Here is a 17920-nt window from a genome sequence, read left to right on the forward strand (position 1 = left end):
TGTATATTCTTCGTTGTGGGTCCTTCTAGTTGTGGCATGTGGGACGCTGCCTCAGCGTGGTTTGACGAGCAGTGCCATGTCCACGCCCAGGATTCGAACTGACGAAACACTGGGCCGCCTGCAGCGGAGTGCGGGAACTTAACCACTCGGCCACGGGGCCAGCCCCAGTATATAGTTTTTTTTGCCTTGCTTCTTTCACTCAACATACGGATTTTGAGATATATGTCATCTCTGTTGTTCCATATATCAATAATTTATTCCTTTTCATTGTTGGTTAGTATTCCATTGTGTAGATAAACCACAATTTATTTATCCTTTCACTGTTTGATGGGAATTTGGGTTGTTTCCAGCTTTATAAATAAAGCTGCTATCAATATTAATGCACAAGTCTTTGTGTGGACATATTTTCATTTCTCCTGACTAAACACCTAGGAGTAGAATGTTTGGGTCATAGGGTTGGTAACATTTAACTTTTTAAGAAACTGTCCAACTGTTTACTAAAGTGATTGTATCATTTTATGTACCATCCAGCAGTATATGAGAGTTCCCGTTCCTATTCATTCTTGTCAACAGTTGGTATGATTAGTTTTCATAATTTTATCCATTCTGATGGGAATGTAGTGGAATTTTGTATTTTTATTTTGTATTTTCATAATTTTTAATGATAAACATCTTTTTATTTGCTTATTGACCATTTGCACATCTTCTTTTGGGAGTTGCCTATTCAAATAATTTTTTTATTTGGTCCCCAAGACTACCCCCATGTTCAGAGATTTGCTAGAAAAACTCATAGAACTCAGCACATAGTTATACTCACAACTAAAATTTGTTACAGCAGTATAGTAAGTATGCATGGCCTGATCACAAGGGAAAATTTCAGACACAAGTGTAGTCTGGAGGAATCCATGCTGCAGGCTTCCTTATGTTCTCTCCCTCCCATGAGGGGTCACACAAAGTGCACTCTTCCCCCAGCAATGAAGATGTGGTAGCACTTCTGCCCATGGAAACCCATTAGAGACTCACGCCTAAGGTTTTCTTTGGGGGCTGGTACCTCTTGCCTAGCATGTATTAAAATTCCAGAGTCCCAAAAGGGAAGTATAAACCACATTGTTTGCACAGATAGTCTAGGCACAGTGAACCACCCTTCTTATCAATTAACTGTTTAGGAATACTCTGAGAGTCAAATTCCGAGATGTGAGCTAAGGGCCAATTGGCAAGCAGGTCTTACTGAGGATAGTGATCTCAGGCATGCTGTGTTAATTCTTTTCTGATGGTGGTGTGTTTGTTTGTTTGTTTTGGTGAGGAAGCTTGGCCCTGAGCTAACATCTGTTGCCAGTCTTCCTCTATTTTGTATGTGGGTCGCTGCCACAGCATGGCTTAATGAATGGTGTATAGGTCCATGCCTGGGATCTGAACCTGTGAACCCCAGCCTGCTGAAGCGGAGAGAACAAACTTAAACACTACAGCACTGGGCCAGCCCCTTTTTTTAAATTAAATTTAAAAAATTGCTTATATAATTCTGGATACGTGTTGTTTATGACGTATATCTGTTGCAAATATTTCCTCTTGGTTTGTGATTTGACTTTTTTTCTTAGTATCTTTCCAAGAGCAAAAGTTTTGAATTTTGAGGAAGTCCATATTATTGATTTTTATGACTTGTGCTTTTTTGTGTTCTAAGAAACCCTTGTTTACCCCAAAGTCACAGACAGTTTCCTATATTTTCTTCTAGAAGTTTTATAGATTTAGATTTTACGTGTTTTGGGTTAATTTTTATGTATAGTGTAAAGTAAGGGTTAAGGTTCTCTTTTTTTCAGTGTGGATATCCAGTTATTTTAGAGCCAGCATTTGTTGAAAAGATGTTCTTTCTCCTTTGAATTGCCTTGACACGTTTGTTGAAAATCACTTGACCAGATCTATGTGGGTCTATATCTGGATTCTGTTTTCTCCTTTTGATCTAAATGTTCATCTTTTGGCTAATACCAAATGTTTGATTACTATAACTTTATGAGAGTTTTCTTTTTTTCTGATCTTTATGCTTTTTATTTATTTTTTTGCCTCATTGCGCTGCATAGCACTTCTGACTCAATACTGAATAGAAATGGTTAAGGCAGGAATTCTGATTTTTTTTTTTTTTCGGTGAGGAAGATTCGCCCTGAGCTAACATCTGTGCCAAACTTTCTCTATTTTGTATGTGGGTCACCACCAAGGCATGGCCACTGATGAGTAGTGTAGGAAGCAGAGTGCGCCGAACTTAACCACTATGCCACAGGGGTGGCCCCTCTAACTTATTCTTGTTCTTAATGGAAAAACATTCAGTTTTGCACTATTAGGTATGATGTTAGCTGTAAGTTTTCATATATGACCTTAATTCAGATTGTGGAAGTTACCTACTATTCTTAGTTGGCTGAGAGCTTTTATTGTGAATTAACTGTTGAATTTTGTTAGGTGCTTTTTCTGCATCTTTCCAGATGATCAAAAGATTTTTCTGCTTTATTCTGTTAATATGGTGAATTTCATTCATTCATTGATTTTCAGTTAATCAACCTGGTATTCCAGGATAAACCCTACTTGTTGATGATATATTATCCTTTTTATATATTATGGGGTTTGATTTGCTGGTATAAAATTTTCTTAAGATTAAGTTATTTCTTCCTTGAATATTTGATGGAATTCACTAGTGAAATAATTGGGCGCTAGAGTTTTCTTGTTGGGAAGGTCTTAGTAACCAATTCACTTTCTTTAATAGATACAGGGATTATTTCTTTTTCTTGTGTTGTTTTTGGTGAGTTGAATTTTTCAAGACTTTTGTTAGTTTATTTAAATTGAAGTTAACGTAAAGTTCATAATTTCTCTTACCCTGTTTCAGAGCAGTTTTAGGTTCACAGCAAAATTGAGTGGAAGGTACAGACATTTCTCATGTAAGAAGACCTCCTTCACATCTGGGGTTTAGCCTCCACCCATTATCAAAATCCTGCATCAGGCTGATACATTTGTTCCAATTAATGGACTTACATTGACACATTATCATCATCCAAAGTCCGTAGTTTACATTAGGGTTCACTCTTAGTCGTGTACATTTTCAGGTTGGTTGTTTTTTTTTTTAATTTTCAGGTTTTTGATAAATGTGTAATGACTTGTATCCACCATTATAGCATCACACAGGATAGTTTCACTGCTGTAAAAATCCTCTGCTTTGCCTCTTCATCCCTTTCTCCCCTACTAACCCCTGACAACCATGGATCCTTTTATCTCCGTAGTTTTAACTTTTCCAGAGTGTCATATAATTGGAATATATACTATGTAGTCTTTTCAGGTTGGCTACTTTCACTTAATAATAGCATTTAAAATTCCTCCATGTCTTTTCATTACTTGCTAGCTCATTTCTTTTTAGCACTGAATAATGTTCTACTGCTCACCAACATTTGGTGTTGTCAGTGTTCTGGATTTTGGCCATTTTGATAGGTGTGTAGTGGTATCTCCTTTTAATTTGCATTTCCCTGATAACATCTGATTTGGAGCATCTTTTGATTTCCATTTTTGAAGGACAGTTTTGCAGGATGCAGTCTTTTTGATTGACAGGTTATTTCTCTTTTAGCACTTTAAATATATCCTCTCACTGCCTTCTGCCCTCCATGGTTTCTGAATAGAAATTGGCTTTTAATATTATTGAGAGTTGTTTGTATATGATGAGTCACTTCTCCCTTGCTGCTTTTAAGATTCTCTGTGTTTTTGACAATTTGTTTATAATGTGTCTTGGTATGGATCTCTTTGAGTTTATCCTGCTTGGAGTTTGTTGAACTTCTTAAATGTGTGAATTCATATCTTTCATCAAATTTGGGAAGTTTTGGCTGTAATTTCTTCATATATTTTTTATTCCTTTCTTTTGGGAGTCCCATAATGTGTATATTGGTAAATTTGATGGTGCTCATATGTCCCTTAGGCTCTGTTCATTTTCCTTTATTCTTTTTTCTTTCCTCTTGGATGGTTTCTATCAACAACTCTTTTTCCTCTGTGAATGGGCCATGCTTTCTTGTTTCTTTGTAGGGTATGTAATTTTTTGTTAAGAACAGGACAGTTTGAGTATTGTAGTGTGCTAACTCTGGTAATCAGATTCTCCTCCCTTCCCAAGGATTGCTGTTGTGCTTGATGAAGGCTGTAGTCATTTGTTTACTGTTTTCCAAACACTATATTCTTTGTCATGTGTTGTCATTGATGTCTCTGTTCTGTTATCTTCATGGTCAGCCAGTTGTCTGACAAAGATTTCCTCTTTTACTTTTGTTAGAGGATGTTTTGTGCATTTTATCTAGCATTTTTAGTTTTCAGCTGGAGGGTTGGTCTGGATACTTAGCCTAGCATATTTCCTAAAACTTTTTTTTTAAAGCATCATTTTAGGTTTTGGAGATCAGATAAAATGTGGGTCTCTTTAATCTGACTTCAATTAGAAGTCTTGGTAGAGTTTAAAAGCAGTTGATTTTGCCTAAAATAAAGCTCATTCATTTCTTAAATTGAAATAATGTAACATACTGAATCACCTCCCATGGGTTCTGGAACAGGTGTTATGGAAAGAGTCCTAGGCTTAGGAGTTAAACCACTGCGTCCTAGCATGCTGTGCTCTTGTGAGAAGGCACTTTGACCTGTACTGCTATTTCTGGGAAAGTGTTCCTTGCCCTGCCGATCCCATGGTGTAGTTGTGAGAATCATAAGATATGTGATAAGGAAAGCTCTTCGAGAAATTAGAAGTAGTAATATACAATTTAAAGACATAGAAAATAGATTGCCAGCTTGTAGCAAAAATTTTCTTAGTAAAGGTAAAAATGTCAGTGAAAGGCAGACATGTGATTTAAATTTTCTTTTTTTAAAGATTGGCACCTGAGCTAACAACTGTTGCCTATCCCTTTTTTTTTTTCCCTTTTCCTCTCCCAAAGCCCCCAGTGCATAGTTGTATATTCTAGTTGTAGGTCCTTCTGGTTGTGCTATGTGGGATGCTGCCTCAGCATGGCCTGATGAGTGGTGCCATGTCCGTGCCCAGGATCTGAACTGGTGAAACCCCAGGCCTCTGAAGCAGAGTGTGCAAACTTAACTACTTGGCCACGGGGCTGGCCCTGATTTGAATATTTATTATACTAGTTTACCATCACCTCCAGCTCTTAAGGAAGGCCACAAAGAGCTGTGTCTTCTGTTTCTCCTCCACTCATGTCCTAGAGACAGTGTATTTTATGCAAGCAGCAGCTGTAGTGCCTGAACCTGAGGGCTAACAAAAGGTTGTAGTGCTGTTTGAATTGAAGCCAGATTTTATCAGTTGAACATTGGTAAGACTTGCTTTACCTTCTTACTCACTGTGAGTGTTTAGTATGTATTTATTGACTGACCTACCTTTGCTGTGATGTTAGTAACTGTCTCAAAGACAGGAAGAGTGGAAGGCTGTTAATGAAATAAGCTAGAGAACTGAACCGTATTTACTTTGTGAGACTTAACTTTTCTTAAAATATCTATAAAACTGTAAAGTACAACACTGACTAATTTAAAGCAACTATTAGAACTTAGTGAAATGATTATTCCTCCTCAAAAGGAGATACATTGAGGAGATGAATATGTCTATTTTCAGGGGACTATCATTAAATTTTTTGGGATTTATTTTCAAATCATCACAGGAGTTTATATCAGATTTTTATATATATCTTTGGTGGAATACATATTAATACTTTGAGAGGATAAAATTTGTTGTCAAAGTTAGTTCTAACAAATGAGGTTGTGATTCAACTGGGTAGTACTATTTTGGAACATTTTAGATGATTCACAGTCCATAGGCTCTCTCTCTCTCCACTTTGGAATTTCTACCCAGTGAGTGTGACTGACCTCATGGCAGGGATTCTCATGAACTTGGTCAGTCTGGTGTCATGGAAAGAGTGGGAGTTGGAGGATTGTCACATCAATGTTCTCTTTTCTTCATTTGATTCAATAAACCATGCTGTGCCCTAAATAAGTTTTAGAGAAAAGGAAGTTAATAAGAATAGGCTTACGGTTGTCAGAAAAAGGAGTTGGACCTGATCACTGGTTTTATGATTGTTCCCTGCAGTGTACTTGAGTGGCTGAGAAGAGGAAGGGCAGGAATAAATGGGGAAGTCTAAGAGGAATCGGTTGTCTTCAAGGTTTTCACTTTGAACAGTTTTTCCTTATAAACTTCTTTTTGAGCTTTCTGCTCCTGAAAGAGTTCTGTGGCAAAAAAAACATTAGAAGACTCTTGGATTCAGTGAAGATTATGATCCCTCCAACTTTAAGTATTTTATAATCTGTATCTGAGAGTTGTATTGTTTTGCCAAAACCATGCTAAATTCTAGGACTTTCTGGAATAGGGGAGGGAGAAAGCCAAGATTAGTATGTAGGTCTGAGAACCAAGAGCAAAAGGACTTCTGGGGACAAATCCCCAGTGTCAGTCACCATTGGGATAATGTTGCACTCTTGAAGTCACTTGAGAAGTTCTGGTGTCCGTGGGCTCCAGTCTACCAGTGAGGCTGTGGCTCTGGAGACTTCAGAGACTGCAGTGTGGGTCTCATTAAGACAGGGACATTGTCTGACAAATACAGTGATCGAATTTAGGAAATTTAATGTCGATACAGTACCATTCTAGTATATAATCTGTCTTCATGTTTCACTGGTTGTCTCAAAAATGTCCTTTAGAAGATCCAAATCAAGATCACCCATTTTATTTAGTTTTTTCTGTAATTAATTTGAAATTTGAAATAGTTCAGCCTGTCTTTGCCGTTCATGACTTTTTGAAGCATACATTTGTAAAATGTTACATTTGTAAAATTCTTCCATGTTCTTACCTTTAGTTGTAATTTGGTCATTCTTATTGCTGTTTAAGGGGTTGGCAAATTTTTCCTTAAAGGGGCAGATGGTAAATATTTTAGGCTTGCAGTCCATACAGACTCTGTCACAACTGTTCAGCTCTGTTGTAGTGCAAAAGTAGCCAAAGACAGTACCTAAATGAGTAGATGTTACTGTGTTCCAATAACAATTTATTTGAAAAAATGGGCCGCTTGCTGATAATTTGGGAACTCTTGCTGTATAGTGTTCCACTGTGGGAATATTCCACAATTTATTTATCCATTCTACCATTGATGGACTTTTGGGGTAATTTCCACTTGAAGGCTATTCTCAACAGTGTTGCTGTGAATATTTTTGTGTCTATCTTTCAAGAAAGGTAGGTACTTCTGTTAGTTATATTCCTAGGAGTGGAATTGCTGGGTCATAGGGTGTGCATGTTCCACTTCAGTAGATAACTGCCAGTTTTTCCTGAATGATTGTATTGGTTGATACTCCCACAAGCAGTGTACAAGGTTCTAATTCTCTACTTTCTCGTTGATGCTTGGAAGTTTTCTTTATTTTAGTTTTTTGGTGGACTTGTGGTGATATTGTATAGTTTTAGTTGCTGGTGACTGATGAAGTTGAGCACCCTTTCGTATTTATTGACCATTTGGCTCTTTAGTAAAGTGCCTATTCAAATCTTTTGCCCATTTTTTTAATTCTTTCTTTCTCATTTTTTTAAAGGGATTTTTCTTCTGTATTCTGGATATGAGTACTGTGTCAGAAACGTTTATTGCAAATATCTTCTTGGTAGCTTATCTTTTTACTCTCATGATGATGTCTTTTTTTTTTTTTTAAGATTTTTTTTTTTTTTTCTCCCCAAAGTCCCCTGGTACACAGTTGTATATTCTTCGTTGTGGGTCCTTCTAGTTGTGGCATGTGGGACGCTGCCTCAGCGTGGTTTGATGCGCAGTGCCGTGTCCGCGCCCAGGATTCGAACCAATGAAACACTGGGCTGCCTGCAGTGGAGCACGTGAACTTAACCACTTGGCCACGGGGCCAGCCCCTGATGATGTCTTTTGATGAACAGAGGTTCTTAATTGTAATATGGAACAGGGATCAGTAAACTTGTTCTGTAAAAGGCCAGACAGTAAATACACAGTCTCTGCTGCAACGTTTGCAACAGTTGTGTGAAAGTAACCACATACCATGAGCATGGCCTTGTTCCAGTAGAACTTAGTTTACAAAACAGCAGCTGGCTGGATTTGGCCTGGGTCGTAGTTAGTCAGTCTCTCACATAGAGTAACTTATAAAAATTTTTCTTTATGGTTAATGCTTTTTGTGCCCTTTTAAAGAAATCTTTGCCTACTCCAGAGTCATAAATGTCTTCTACTGTGTTTTCTTCTAAAAGCTTTATCTTCCACAGTTATAAGTATAACCCATCCAGAATTGATCTTTGTATTATGTGAGGGTAGGGGTCAGGATTCTTTTTCTTTTTTGCTTTTAAATGTGCATTTCCAGCTCTGCTTTTTACATTATGATGTGTAACATTTTCATTATCCTTTAGTTCTAAATTATTTTCCAAATTCTATTTTGACTTCATCTTCAGTCCTTACGTTATTATTTCAAAAGACAATTGGAATGAATGGTTATTTCTTATAAATTCTTAATTTTATTACATTAAGTAAAGAACTTTTTGTTTTTTGCTGAGAAAAATTTGCCCTGAGCCAACACCTTTTGCCAGTCTTCCTCTATTTTCTATGTCGGCTGCTGTCACAGCATGCCCACTGGTAGACGAGTGGTGTAGGTTGGCACCCGGGAATCAACCCTGGGCCACCAAAGTGGAGTGCACCAAACCTAACCATTAGGCCACCGGGGCTGGCTCAGGAACATGTTTTAATATTCTTTGTAACTTAGTGAGATTATTGATGTTGAGAAATCAGTTAGTATAGTTGTTGAGTTTTTAAAGTACTCTTCTTTTTTCTGTTCCTTTTAAGATGTCTTTGTTTTTGCTGTTATGCAATTGTACTATATTGTGTATCTTTTTTGTTAGTGCCGTTGAGTTGATTCCGACTGCTAGGGATCCTGTGAACAGGATAGTGGAACCCTGCCTAGTTTTTGTTTTTGTTTGTTTTTTTGTGCCATCCTCTCACCTTCCAGTGCTATATCAGACAATGTTCCACTGCTATTCATAGGGTTTTCATGGCCAGTTTTCTCAGAAGTGGGTGGCCTTCTTCCTAGTCTGTCTTAGTCTGGAAGTTCTGTTGAAACCTGTCCACCAGGGGTGACCCTGTTGGTATTTGAAATAGCGATGGCATAGCTTCCAGCATCACAGCAACACACAGCCAGCACATTATGACAACTGACAGGTGGGTGGTGTGATTCCTTGATGGGGAAATGAAACTTGGACTACAGTGGTGAGAGCACCATATCTTTACCACTAGACCATGAGTCTGGCATAGTGTGTTTAGGTGTAGGTTATTTTAGAAATTTCTAATATATTCCTCAGAACTGTGGTGTTTCTTGAAGCTGAGGATTCATATCCTTTACAGTTTCTAGGGAATTTTAGCTTTTATTCTTCTGTGTCTAGTTGTCTAATCTCCTCTATATCCTGACAGTTGTGCTCTTACTTTCATTGGATGTTGTTTGTTCTAGGAGTTATATATATATATTTTTCAAGTCTTTCTCTCTCTTTACTGTCTTTAATCATTTTTTATATTCTAATTTTAGAAGGCCTATTGTATTTTTTCTATTATCTGAAACTGTTAGGATTCTAATCTTGCTGTTTGTTTTGTCTCTTGACTTAAAAATACTTATGTTTTTTCGTTGTGTGTTTGAATTTTGGCCTGTCAGCTCTCCTTCAGTGGAACTTTATCTGGGAATCCTGTTGGACTGGGTTGAGAATTTGCTCTTTAAAGCACTGCAGAGGCGGGCTGGCCCCGTGGCCGAGTGGTTAAGTTCGAGTGCTCCGCTGCAGGCGGCCCATTGTTTCGTTGGTTCGAATCCTGGGCGTGGACATGGCACTGCTCATCAAGCCATGCTGAGGCAGCGTCCCACATGCCACAACTAGAAGGACCCACAACGAAGAATATACAACTGTGTGCTGGGGGGCTTTGGGGAGAAAAAGGAAAAAAATAAAATATTTAAAAAAAAAAAAAAGAAAAGGTTGGGATTTAAAAAAAAAAAAAAAAGCACTGCAGAGGACCTGCCAAATTTAGGACCAAATCTTATGTTAATTTGGCATGGGGTTCCTACACTAAGTGGTTAGCGCAAATTCCAAATTCAAGTTATCTTGGGATAGAAGCTTCTTTTCCTCCTTAGTGGCTGGCAGATATTTTTTCTAGCTCATCCTTTCCCTAATGGTGCAACCTATTGACACCCCTGGCTTTAGATGTGTGTGTGGTGGGTAATTTTTCTTAGTTCTGACGTCCTCCCTTGCTTAGGTCCATGGTCTCATGTCCTGTCCTTGCATAGACAGTAAAACCATACCCTTGAGATTATCAAGGTTGGTGTTACTTGCCTATTTAATCTCCTATTATACCTGTCCTCATTAGACCCTACAGTCATTTTTTACTTCACAGATTCGCATTTTGACTTTTAGTTTGATTTTTTTTTCTTTTTTGATTTTTGCACCTGGGGATTTTCTTTCTTTCTAGAAATTCAGCTACACATTTAAAATAACGTCTATTATATTTTATCTAACATATTTGTAGTGGTAGAGTTTTCTCTTTATTTAGTCTGCTGTATTGCTGGAGCCAGCAACACTTTCTTATCTGTAAAATGGAGCGAAAAAGAGTCAACTTTGTAGGATTGTTGTAAGGAGTAAATGAGGTAATAGATGTAAAGTGCCTCATAGTAAATTCTCAGTAATTGGTAACAACGATAATACTTTTTGTTCTCCCCAAGAAGAAAAATACTACAGCAGTGATTACCTACGCTTAGAGGTGCTAATTATATGACTATTAATTTCTCTTATAAAATTGGGAATTATTTCTAGAAGACACTACTTTAATTTCAAAGTTAAAATACACAAATTTATGGAGTATTTGACTGTCATCAAACTTTGTGATGTAAAATGCTTCTGGAGTCTAAGTGACGTGTTTTTTCCCATAGCTGTTTTCAAGGTGTGAAGATGACTTTGTGATTTCCTGTGAACTTTCTTGGTTTCGTGGACATACTCAGTTTCTGCTCCTTGATTCACCTTCTCACATCCACTTTCTGGCATAGTCATTTATTGGGTAATAGACCAAAACACAGCATTATAAATGTGTGCATTCTACCCACACAGACATACAAAGAGTGAAAACCAGTTGTTAGCGCTATCTTGTCTTTAATGAATAAGTCAAAGAAATAAGGACACTATGATACAAACTTACAGCACTTTTAAGTATTGCAGTTAGATTTATCTTTCCTTGGTTTCATTCAGCTCAGCGGAATTTTAGGTGAGCTATAAATAGGTGAGGTGAGACCACTTATATACATCCAGAATAAGACTAGATTAAATTTCCAGTTTAGCCAGAGACAGAACAGCTTATCACACAGCTGGGAATAGAAGCAGCCTGTTAGAGCTGTCCCGGACTCCCAGAGGCTCTAATTGGGGTGTGCGGCTGCTGGGCTAATTCACACAGGGCAGGATCTCGCTGGCTCTGGAAAGCTCAAATTTTGCTACCCTATTGCTCTTTTATTCTTTAGGTTTTTTAATACTGATCAAGAGGAATTTACTCTTAATAATCTGTGCTTCTCCTTTAGGGAATGTTTAAAAAATGAGCCCTTGTATTTGAACCACATCCAGTGTGAGGTAGACCAAGGCCTAACTTTTATACGTTTTAAAAATCAAATTTTAAATTTACCAGTGGAATTTGTAGTGCACTCATCCCTCAGTATCTGAGAGGGATTGCTTCCAGGACCCTGTGGATACCAAAATCTGGGGATGCTCAAGGCCCTTATATAAAATGGCATAGTATTTGCATATAACCTGTGCACATCCTTGAAATCATCTCTGGATTACTTATAATACCTAATGCAGTGTAAATGCTATGTAAATAGTTGTTATACTATATTGTTTAGGGAATAACGACCAGAAGAAAAGTCTGTACGTGTTCAGTACAGACACAACTATTCTTTCAATTCAAGGTTGGTTGAATCTGCGGATGCAGAACCTGCAGATACGGAGGGCTGACTGTATATCAATATTTTGTCCATTAGTGTTTCCTCTTGAAACTTTTTGATCGTTTGTAAATCTTGTTTTTCACAGACTGTTTACTTAAAGGGTAATATGTCAGTTGAATTCAAAAACAATTATTTTTTTATCCACTTTTAGAAAAATTTATTTTGTGTGTGTGTGTGTGTGAGGAAGATTGGCCTTGAGCTAACATCTGTTGCCAGTCTTCCTCCTTTTGCTTGAGGAAGATGGTCCTTGAGCTAACATCTGTGCCAGTCTCCCTCTACTTTGTATATGGGATGCTGCCACAGCGTGGATTGATGATGGGTGTGTATGTCTGCACCCAGGATGTGAACCAGTGAACCCTGGGCCGCTGCAGTGGAGTGTGCAAACTTAACCACTATGCCACCAGGTTGGCCCTGGAAAATTTCTTTATATTTCAATTTGTTCCAGAAAATATTTAAGGAGGTTATTAAATTAGCAGTTGTTTATATCTTTGAGTTTATAAAACTTAGAATACAGATATGAATAATTTTGTCAGAACTTTTACTTTTCTCATGTGTAACGTATCATTTTTAGGCAAAATGTTTCATGGATTTCAAAGCTGGAGGCACCTTGTGTCACATTCTTGGGGCTGCTTACAAGTATAAAAATGAACAGGGATGGTAAGTTTTTGTATTTATTTGCATGTTTTGATGTAATATTTAGGTTAGTCAATGTTGAAGCCTGTTCTTTCTTTGTAATGGTGTTAGAGAATTCTATAATTCTCTCTCTTTACATATATATAATAGAATTTTATTTGTAATTTACTATAATGCCTGATTGTTTCTCTGTTTGTAATGGACACATCTTGATGCTCAGTGCCTAGAGTCACCCTATCATTACAACTTTACCAACAGACAGTATTCTAATTTTGAAAAAATTAGACTGTAGATATTCTGATGTGTATATATAAGTCGTTTTTATTTAGATTATTCCTTGTTAAAGACTGTTATTTTCTCATTGCTTCTTTATTTCTTAGCTGGAATACTTTCCTAAAGAGAAATTTTACTTGTCAACAGTTGAAAAGGCAGAATAAATTCTTGATTCTCTGTTAACAGATTCATTTAGGTTTTAATCTTCATTTGCAGAAAAATCCAGGCAGCCCTGTTTTAATTTGTTTAATGACTGCTTTCAAACTATTTCTCAGCTTTCTAATAGAGATAATTCCCTTCAGTCCCATTATCTGTATTGTTTATTAATGAAGCAGTTTCTCCATAAATAATGAGTAAACTCTTATGTAAGCAATTCTCTAAGTGATGTGTTTCTGGATATACTTCTTCAGTTATCATAAGCCTGTGAAAGAGTGCCTCCTTCTTTAGAATAAAGGGGAGACACTGACATGTCTCTCCTTTTATTGTGCTGAAGGAACGAGTGGAAGGCTGTCAGCTATAATAGGCTTGTCCCAGTTAGTCAGCTCGTAATCTGTTGTCCTGTCAGTTAATGGAAGTTGCTTGGAATTTCTACCCTACTCCTTCTTCAGAAGAGTTTAGGGAAGGAGGATACTCAAAAAAACAAAAGAATGGGATTTAAGGAAAAGTTCTGTGTACCAAGGTTACATCAAGATATGGTTACTCAAGATGGAGGGGACATCCCGCTTATCTGTAAAGGCTATGTTTAAAGCTGTAACTAGTTCTATTCTAAATTACCTATTTCTATGCTTTAGTGCACACTTAATTTCTTAATTGATACTACTTTTTAGGAACCATTTCAGTCTTGTCCTAGCACAGTAATGAAAAAGTCATGCTAAATATTAGACCTCAGTCATAATAAATATTAATTTATTGAATGATTTGCTTTATAAAGCCACACATTCTGTTAGCCACTAGGGCTACTTAGGAAAATTTTCAAAAAATTTAGTTCTTGTCCTCAAGTCATCTAATGAGATGTCTCACCAGCTAGATGATTCTGTTGTAGAGATGTAACAGCTCTGTGCACAGGATGTATTAGGAACATGCAAGAAGACAGGAATAGCTTCATAGAGGAAGTGACTTTTGGATTGATTCTGGAAGTGATTGTATCAGGCCCATTGAGTAGGTGGTGACATCCTGGAAAGGCTACCGAATTTAGAAAGGTTGGAGGTGTGGGGAGCATCTCCAGGATAAAACAGAGTTAAGAGCATGAGTTCTGGACTCAGACTGTGTAATCCTAGCTAGTACGTGGTACTAATGATTTAAAAAAATATAGCCACAGTTAACATTTATTGATCACTTAAGAACAAGCTAAGCATAAACCCCATGCCAAGTTCTTAACATATATCCCTCATTTAACCTTCAGAAAACTCCACAGTGGGCCATTGTACTCATGAGGAAATTGATCCTTGGATTAGTAAATCACTCAAGACTACATAAATAAAGATGGGGTCAGGATTAGAATGCAAAGCAGTTGGATGCCACAGCTCACACTCTAAATTGCTAAGCTTAGCTTCTCTCCCTGGGATTAAAATGGAGCAAAAGCAAAGTAAGCATTGAATAAAAAGTAAGGAGAAAGAAGCATTCAAATTTGTAAAGATTAAGCCATGTGAAAACGACTAAGAAAAGGTGAAGACAACACCAGAATGTTTTGCTTGAGTATTTATATAAAGAGGCAGTGGGGAAAGATTTCAAGTAGAGGTATAAATAGATGAATTTTACCACATTTAGGACAATAGTTAGCTCAAAGAGAATAGGCACTGTTGAATTTGAACAAATGACTTTTAATCGTATATACAGTAGATAGACTTTCCTTATACTTGAAGAATGGTCTTCTAGTTCACTGCCTTTGGATCTGTGGACTACTTTCTATATGTTGTATAATATCTTAGATTTGAGGAAAAGGGGATAGATCATGGAATTGGTACCTCATTTTGACTGGAGTGGATCTTAATGTCATAAAATTTAATGTTTTATGAAGTTGTTGGTGCTGTGCTTTCGTATACTACTGAGAGAATACTCTCATACATTTTCTGGAGTGCTATTTTAATTTCCAGATCTTTCCAGCTTATTTCCATTCAGTGCTAAAACCAAGTTTTCACTTTTGTTTAAGATGGGAAACGAGTTGATTTTTCTTCTCTTTTAGGCGGAGGTTTGATCTTCAGAATCCATCCCGAATGGATCGTAATGTTGAAATGTTTATGAACATTGAAAAAACATTGGTGCAGGTAATTCAGAAAGTTAGATTATTAAGAAAATTTTTCCTTTAAAATACATTCAGTTCTAAGATTGGCTTTATTAGATTGCCAAAAGATCAAAGGAAGAAAAGTTTTTCTGAACACTGTTGTTCTGTTATTTTTATGGGTTTTGGGGATTAGAGCTATAAAGACTAAAAATCATTTATGGAATATCGATCTTAATCTTCTGGTGAAGTAATCTAGGATATTTTTCTTTATTAATTTCACCTAATCCATTATTTGAATCTTTTTCCTATTTAATATAAACACTCTCATTCTACTAGTCACTTTTTTATATATTCTTTTTTTTGGATTTGTTTCATGGTTGTACCATAAATATAGTTCTTATTTCTCTATCTAGATTATAACCTGAAGGAGGGAACACTTAATTTTCATCTTTTCTGTCCTAGTATTTTTATTGATTGATGATTTTTAGTGATCTCTAAATTAACCTTCCTGGGGAGAGGCAGCTGGCAAAAATTGAGCTAGGTACTATCATTAACTTAATGCCTGAAACTTGTCTCATGGATTATTAACTAGAGAAGTAACTGAATGTTGTTTTGTTTGTTGGTTGATTTTTGGTGATGGTTTTGGGAGTTAATATTCATGTTTTAATCATTGCTATTTATAGGATTAGAAATGGGAAAAAAGAGCTATAATCCAGTCTTTATTTTATAAGTAACTTACATAATGACCCAAAATGGGCATCCCTTTTCCCTCTCCCCCCAAAATGAAAAGTGTGGGTGAAAACACTACATTATGCTTAGACTGTCAAGGTAGGTTCACGTAAAATTGGCTAGGAGGATTAATGTGTCATTATGATACCTTAATGAAAAAGGTGGTGAATTTCTTTAGGTCATGAGTCTAGCAGTTTTTTTGTCCAGGTGTACCTAGCTGTAGAGAAGAGTTCTGCAGATGGCATTAACACCTGCTAAACATCTGGGTTTTATATTGAGATAAGATTTTTACAGTCTATACCAAACTACGTCTTCCCATTTAAGCAGTATGGCTTTGAATGCTAACTGTTGCCATTAGGGTAATATATAAATAATGTGACATTATTTCAAAACCAAGAGAATTTCAAAATCTATTCTTTCTTCCTCAGAGCAATTGTCTGACCAGACCCAACATCTACCTCATTCCAGACATTGATCTGAAGTTGGCTAACAAATTGAAAGATATCATCAAACGACATCAGGTAACAGACATGATCACTTTGGAAACCTTGTGTAGTAGAAGCTTCTTATAAATTTCAACCGTAGTACCTTTTGATTTCTGGATACATCTGTATTAAATGAAAGTTATCTCTCTTTGGATTCTTACAGTACCCAGTTGTTTTCTCTCCACTCACCTCCAATTGTTAGACTGGAGTAGCATTCCTCCCATACCCCAGCATTATTAAGATATAAGTGACACATAGCATTGTGTAAGTTTAAAGTTTACAATGTGATGATTTGATGCATGTATACATCCTAGAGTAGCATTTAATAAAGTCATTGATACGCAGTCATCACAGTCTTATTGTGAAATGCGCTTATGTAGTGTTAAAGAGACCAGTGTATTCTGCATTAATGTGATGAAAAAGTCAAAGAATGAGATTTGGTGACAGAATTGTGGTAGGAGGAGATCAAACATTACTTCAAATAAAGCTACTCCTCCCTCCATTATATGTATTGTATTTATATATATGCCTTTTAAAAAATGACTGGAAAATTCTGTTGTTGTTTTCCCCATAAGCTTACTTTGTCTTGATTCACATGTACCAGTGCTATCTTCTGAGATCTTTACCTCCTGCCTCTAACTTCATTTTAGGCTGAGACCTTGGGTATTTACTGCATGTAGGTTTGTAACTACATGTGGCTAAATTGTAAGCAAACCCATGTCATGTTAAACTAGCTGTGGAGAATTTTCTGAAACAACATCATTTAAGTGATAAAGTTTTACCAATCCTTAGGATTAATTGAGAAACCTCATGAAATATCTTTGTTTTTTCTGCTACAAGAGAGATTTCCGGTTGAATTATATTTTAGCATTTAGTAACATATCTTTCCAGGTTCCTAAAGCAAAGGTCTCTAATACTGCTTACAGTTGGAGATTTAGTAGTCTTTTTCTTATATGTAACATCCCTGCCGGAAAGAAAGATAATATGATTGTGCTGTCAGATCAGACAGTCTAAAGTTGAATTCCCTTTTTCACTAGCATTATGACTAAACAAATTTCTTAACCTTTTTTTCTCTTTTGGCTGGTTTGCATATTGGAGTGGCTGTCAGGTAACTTAATTACATGTGGAATGTTAAAGGGCAGGAATTGAACAAATTAACCTGATAGTTATTGCCTTCAAGCTGAAATTATGTACTCTTCTTGCTACCAAATCATCCTGGAAAAAGTTTATATATTTTCCTATAATTTTTACTGAACATTTAGCTGTCATATTTCTTTTCTTTTTTTTTTTTTAAAGATTGGCACCTGAGCTAACATCTGTTGCCAATGTTTTTTTTTCCTGCTTCTCCCTGAAGCCCCCTGTACATAGTTGTATTTTCTAGTTGTGAGTGCCTCTGGTTGTGCTATGTGGGATGCTGCTTCAATGTGACCTGATGAGTGGTGCCATGTCCACGCCTGGGATCCGAACCGGCAAAACCCTGCGCTGTCGAAGCGGAGTGCGCCAACTTAACCACTTGGCCATCGGGCCGGCCCCTAGCTGTCATATTTCTTAAGAAATCTGAGTTAGTAGTTGTTTTCTAGGGATAACTACAAGAGGGATGTAA

General features: G+C 36.8%; 1 protein-coding gene across 1 annotated transcript in view; it reads left to right on the forward strand.

Moving 5' to 3' along the window:
- SMARCC1 (SWI/SNF related, matrix associated, actin dependent regulator of chromatin subfamily c member 1) overlaps window positions 1-17920 on the forward strand; it is a 169739-nt gene that overhangs the window by 13943 nt on the left and 137876 nt on the right. Inside the window, exons 3-5 of the mRNA XM_046661790.1 lie at window positions 12548-12633; window positions 15065-15146; window positions 16261-16353. Of these exons, the coding sequence (XP_046517746.1) occupies window positions 12548-12633; window positions 15065-15146; window positions 16261-16353 (261 nt within the window). The remainder of the gene's footprint in view (window positions 1-12547; window positions 12634-15064; window positions 15147-16260; window positions 16354-17920) is intronic.

The sequence above is a fragment of the Equus quagga genome, chromosome 1 (genome assembly GCF_021613505.1).
Source record: "Equus quagga isolate Etosha38 chromosome 1, UCLA_HA_Equagga_1.0, whole genome shotgun sequence".
NCBI classification, from domain to species: domain Eukaryota; kingdom Metazoa; phylum Chordata; class Mammalia; order Perissodactyla; family Equidae; genus Equus; species Equus quagga.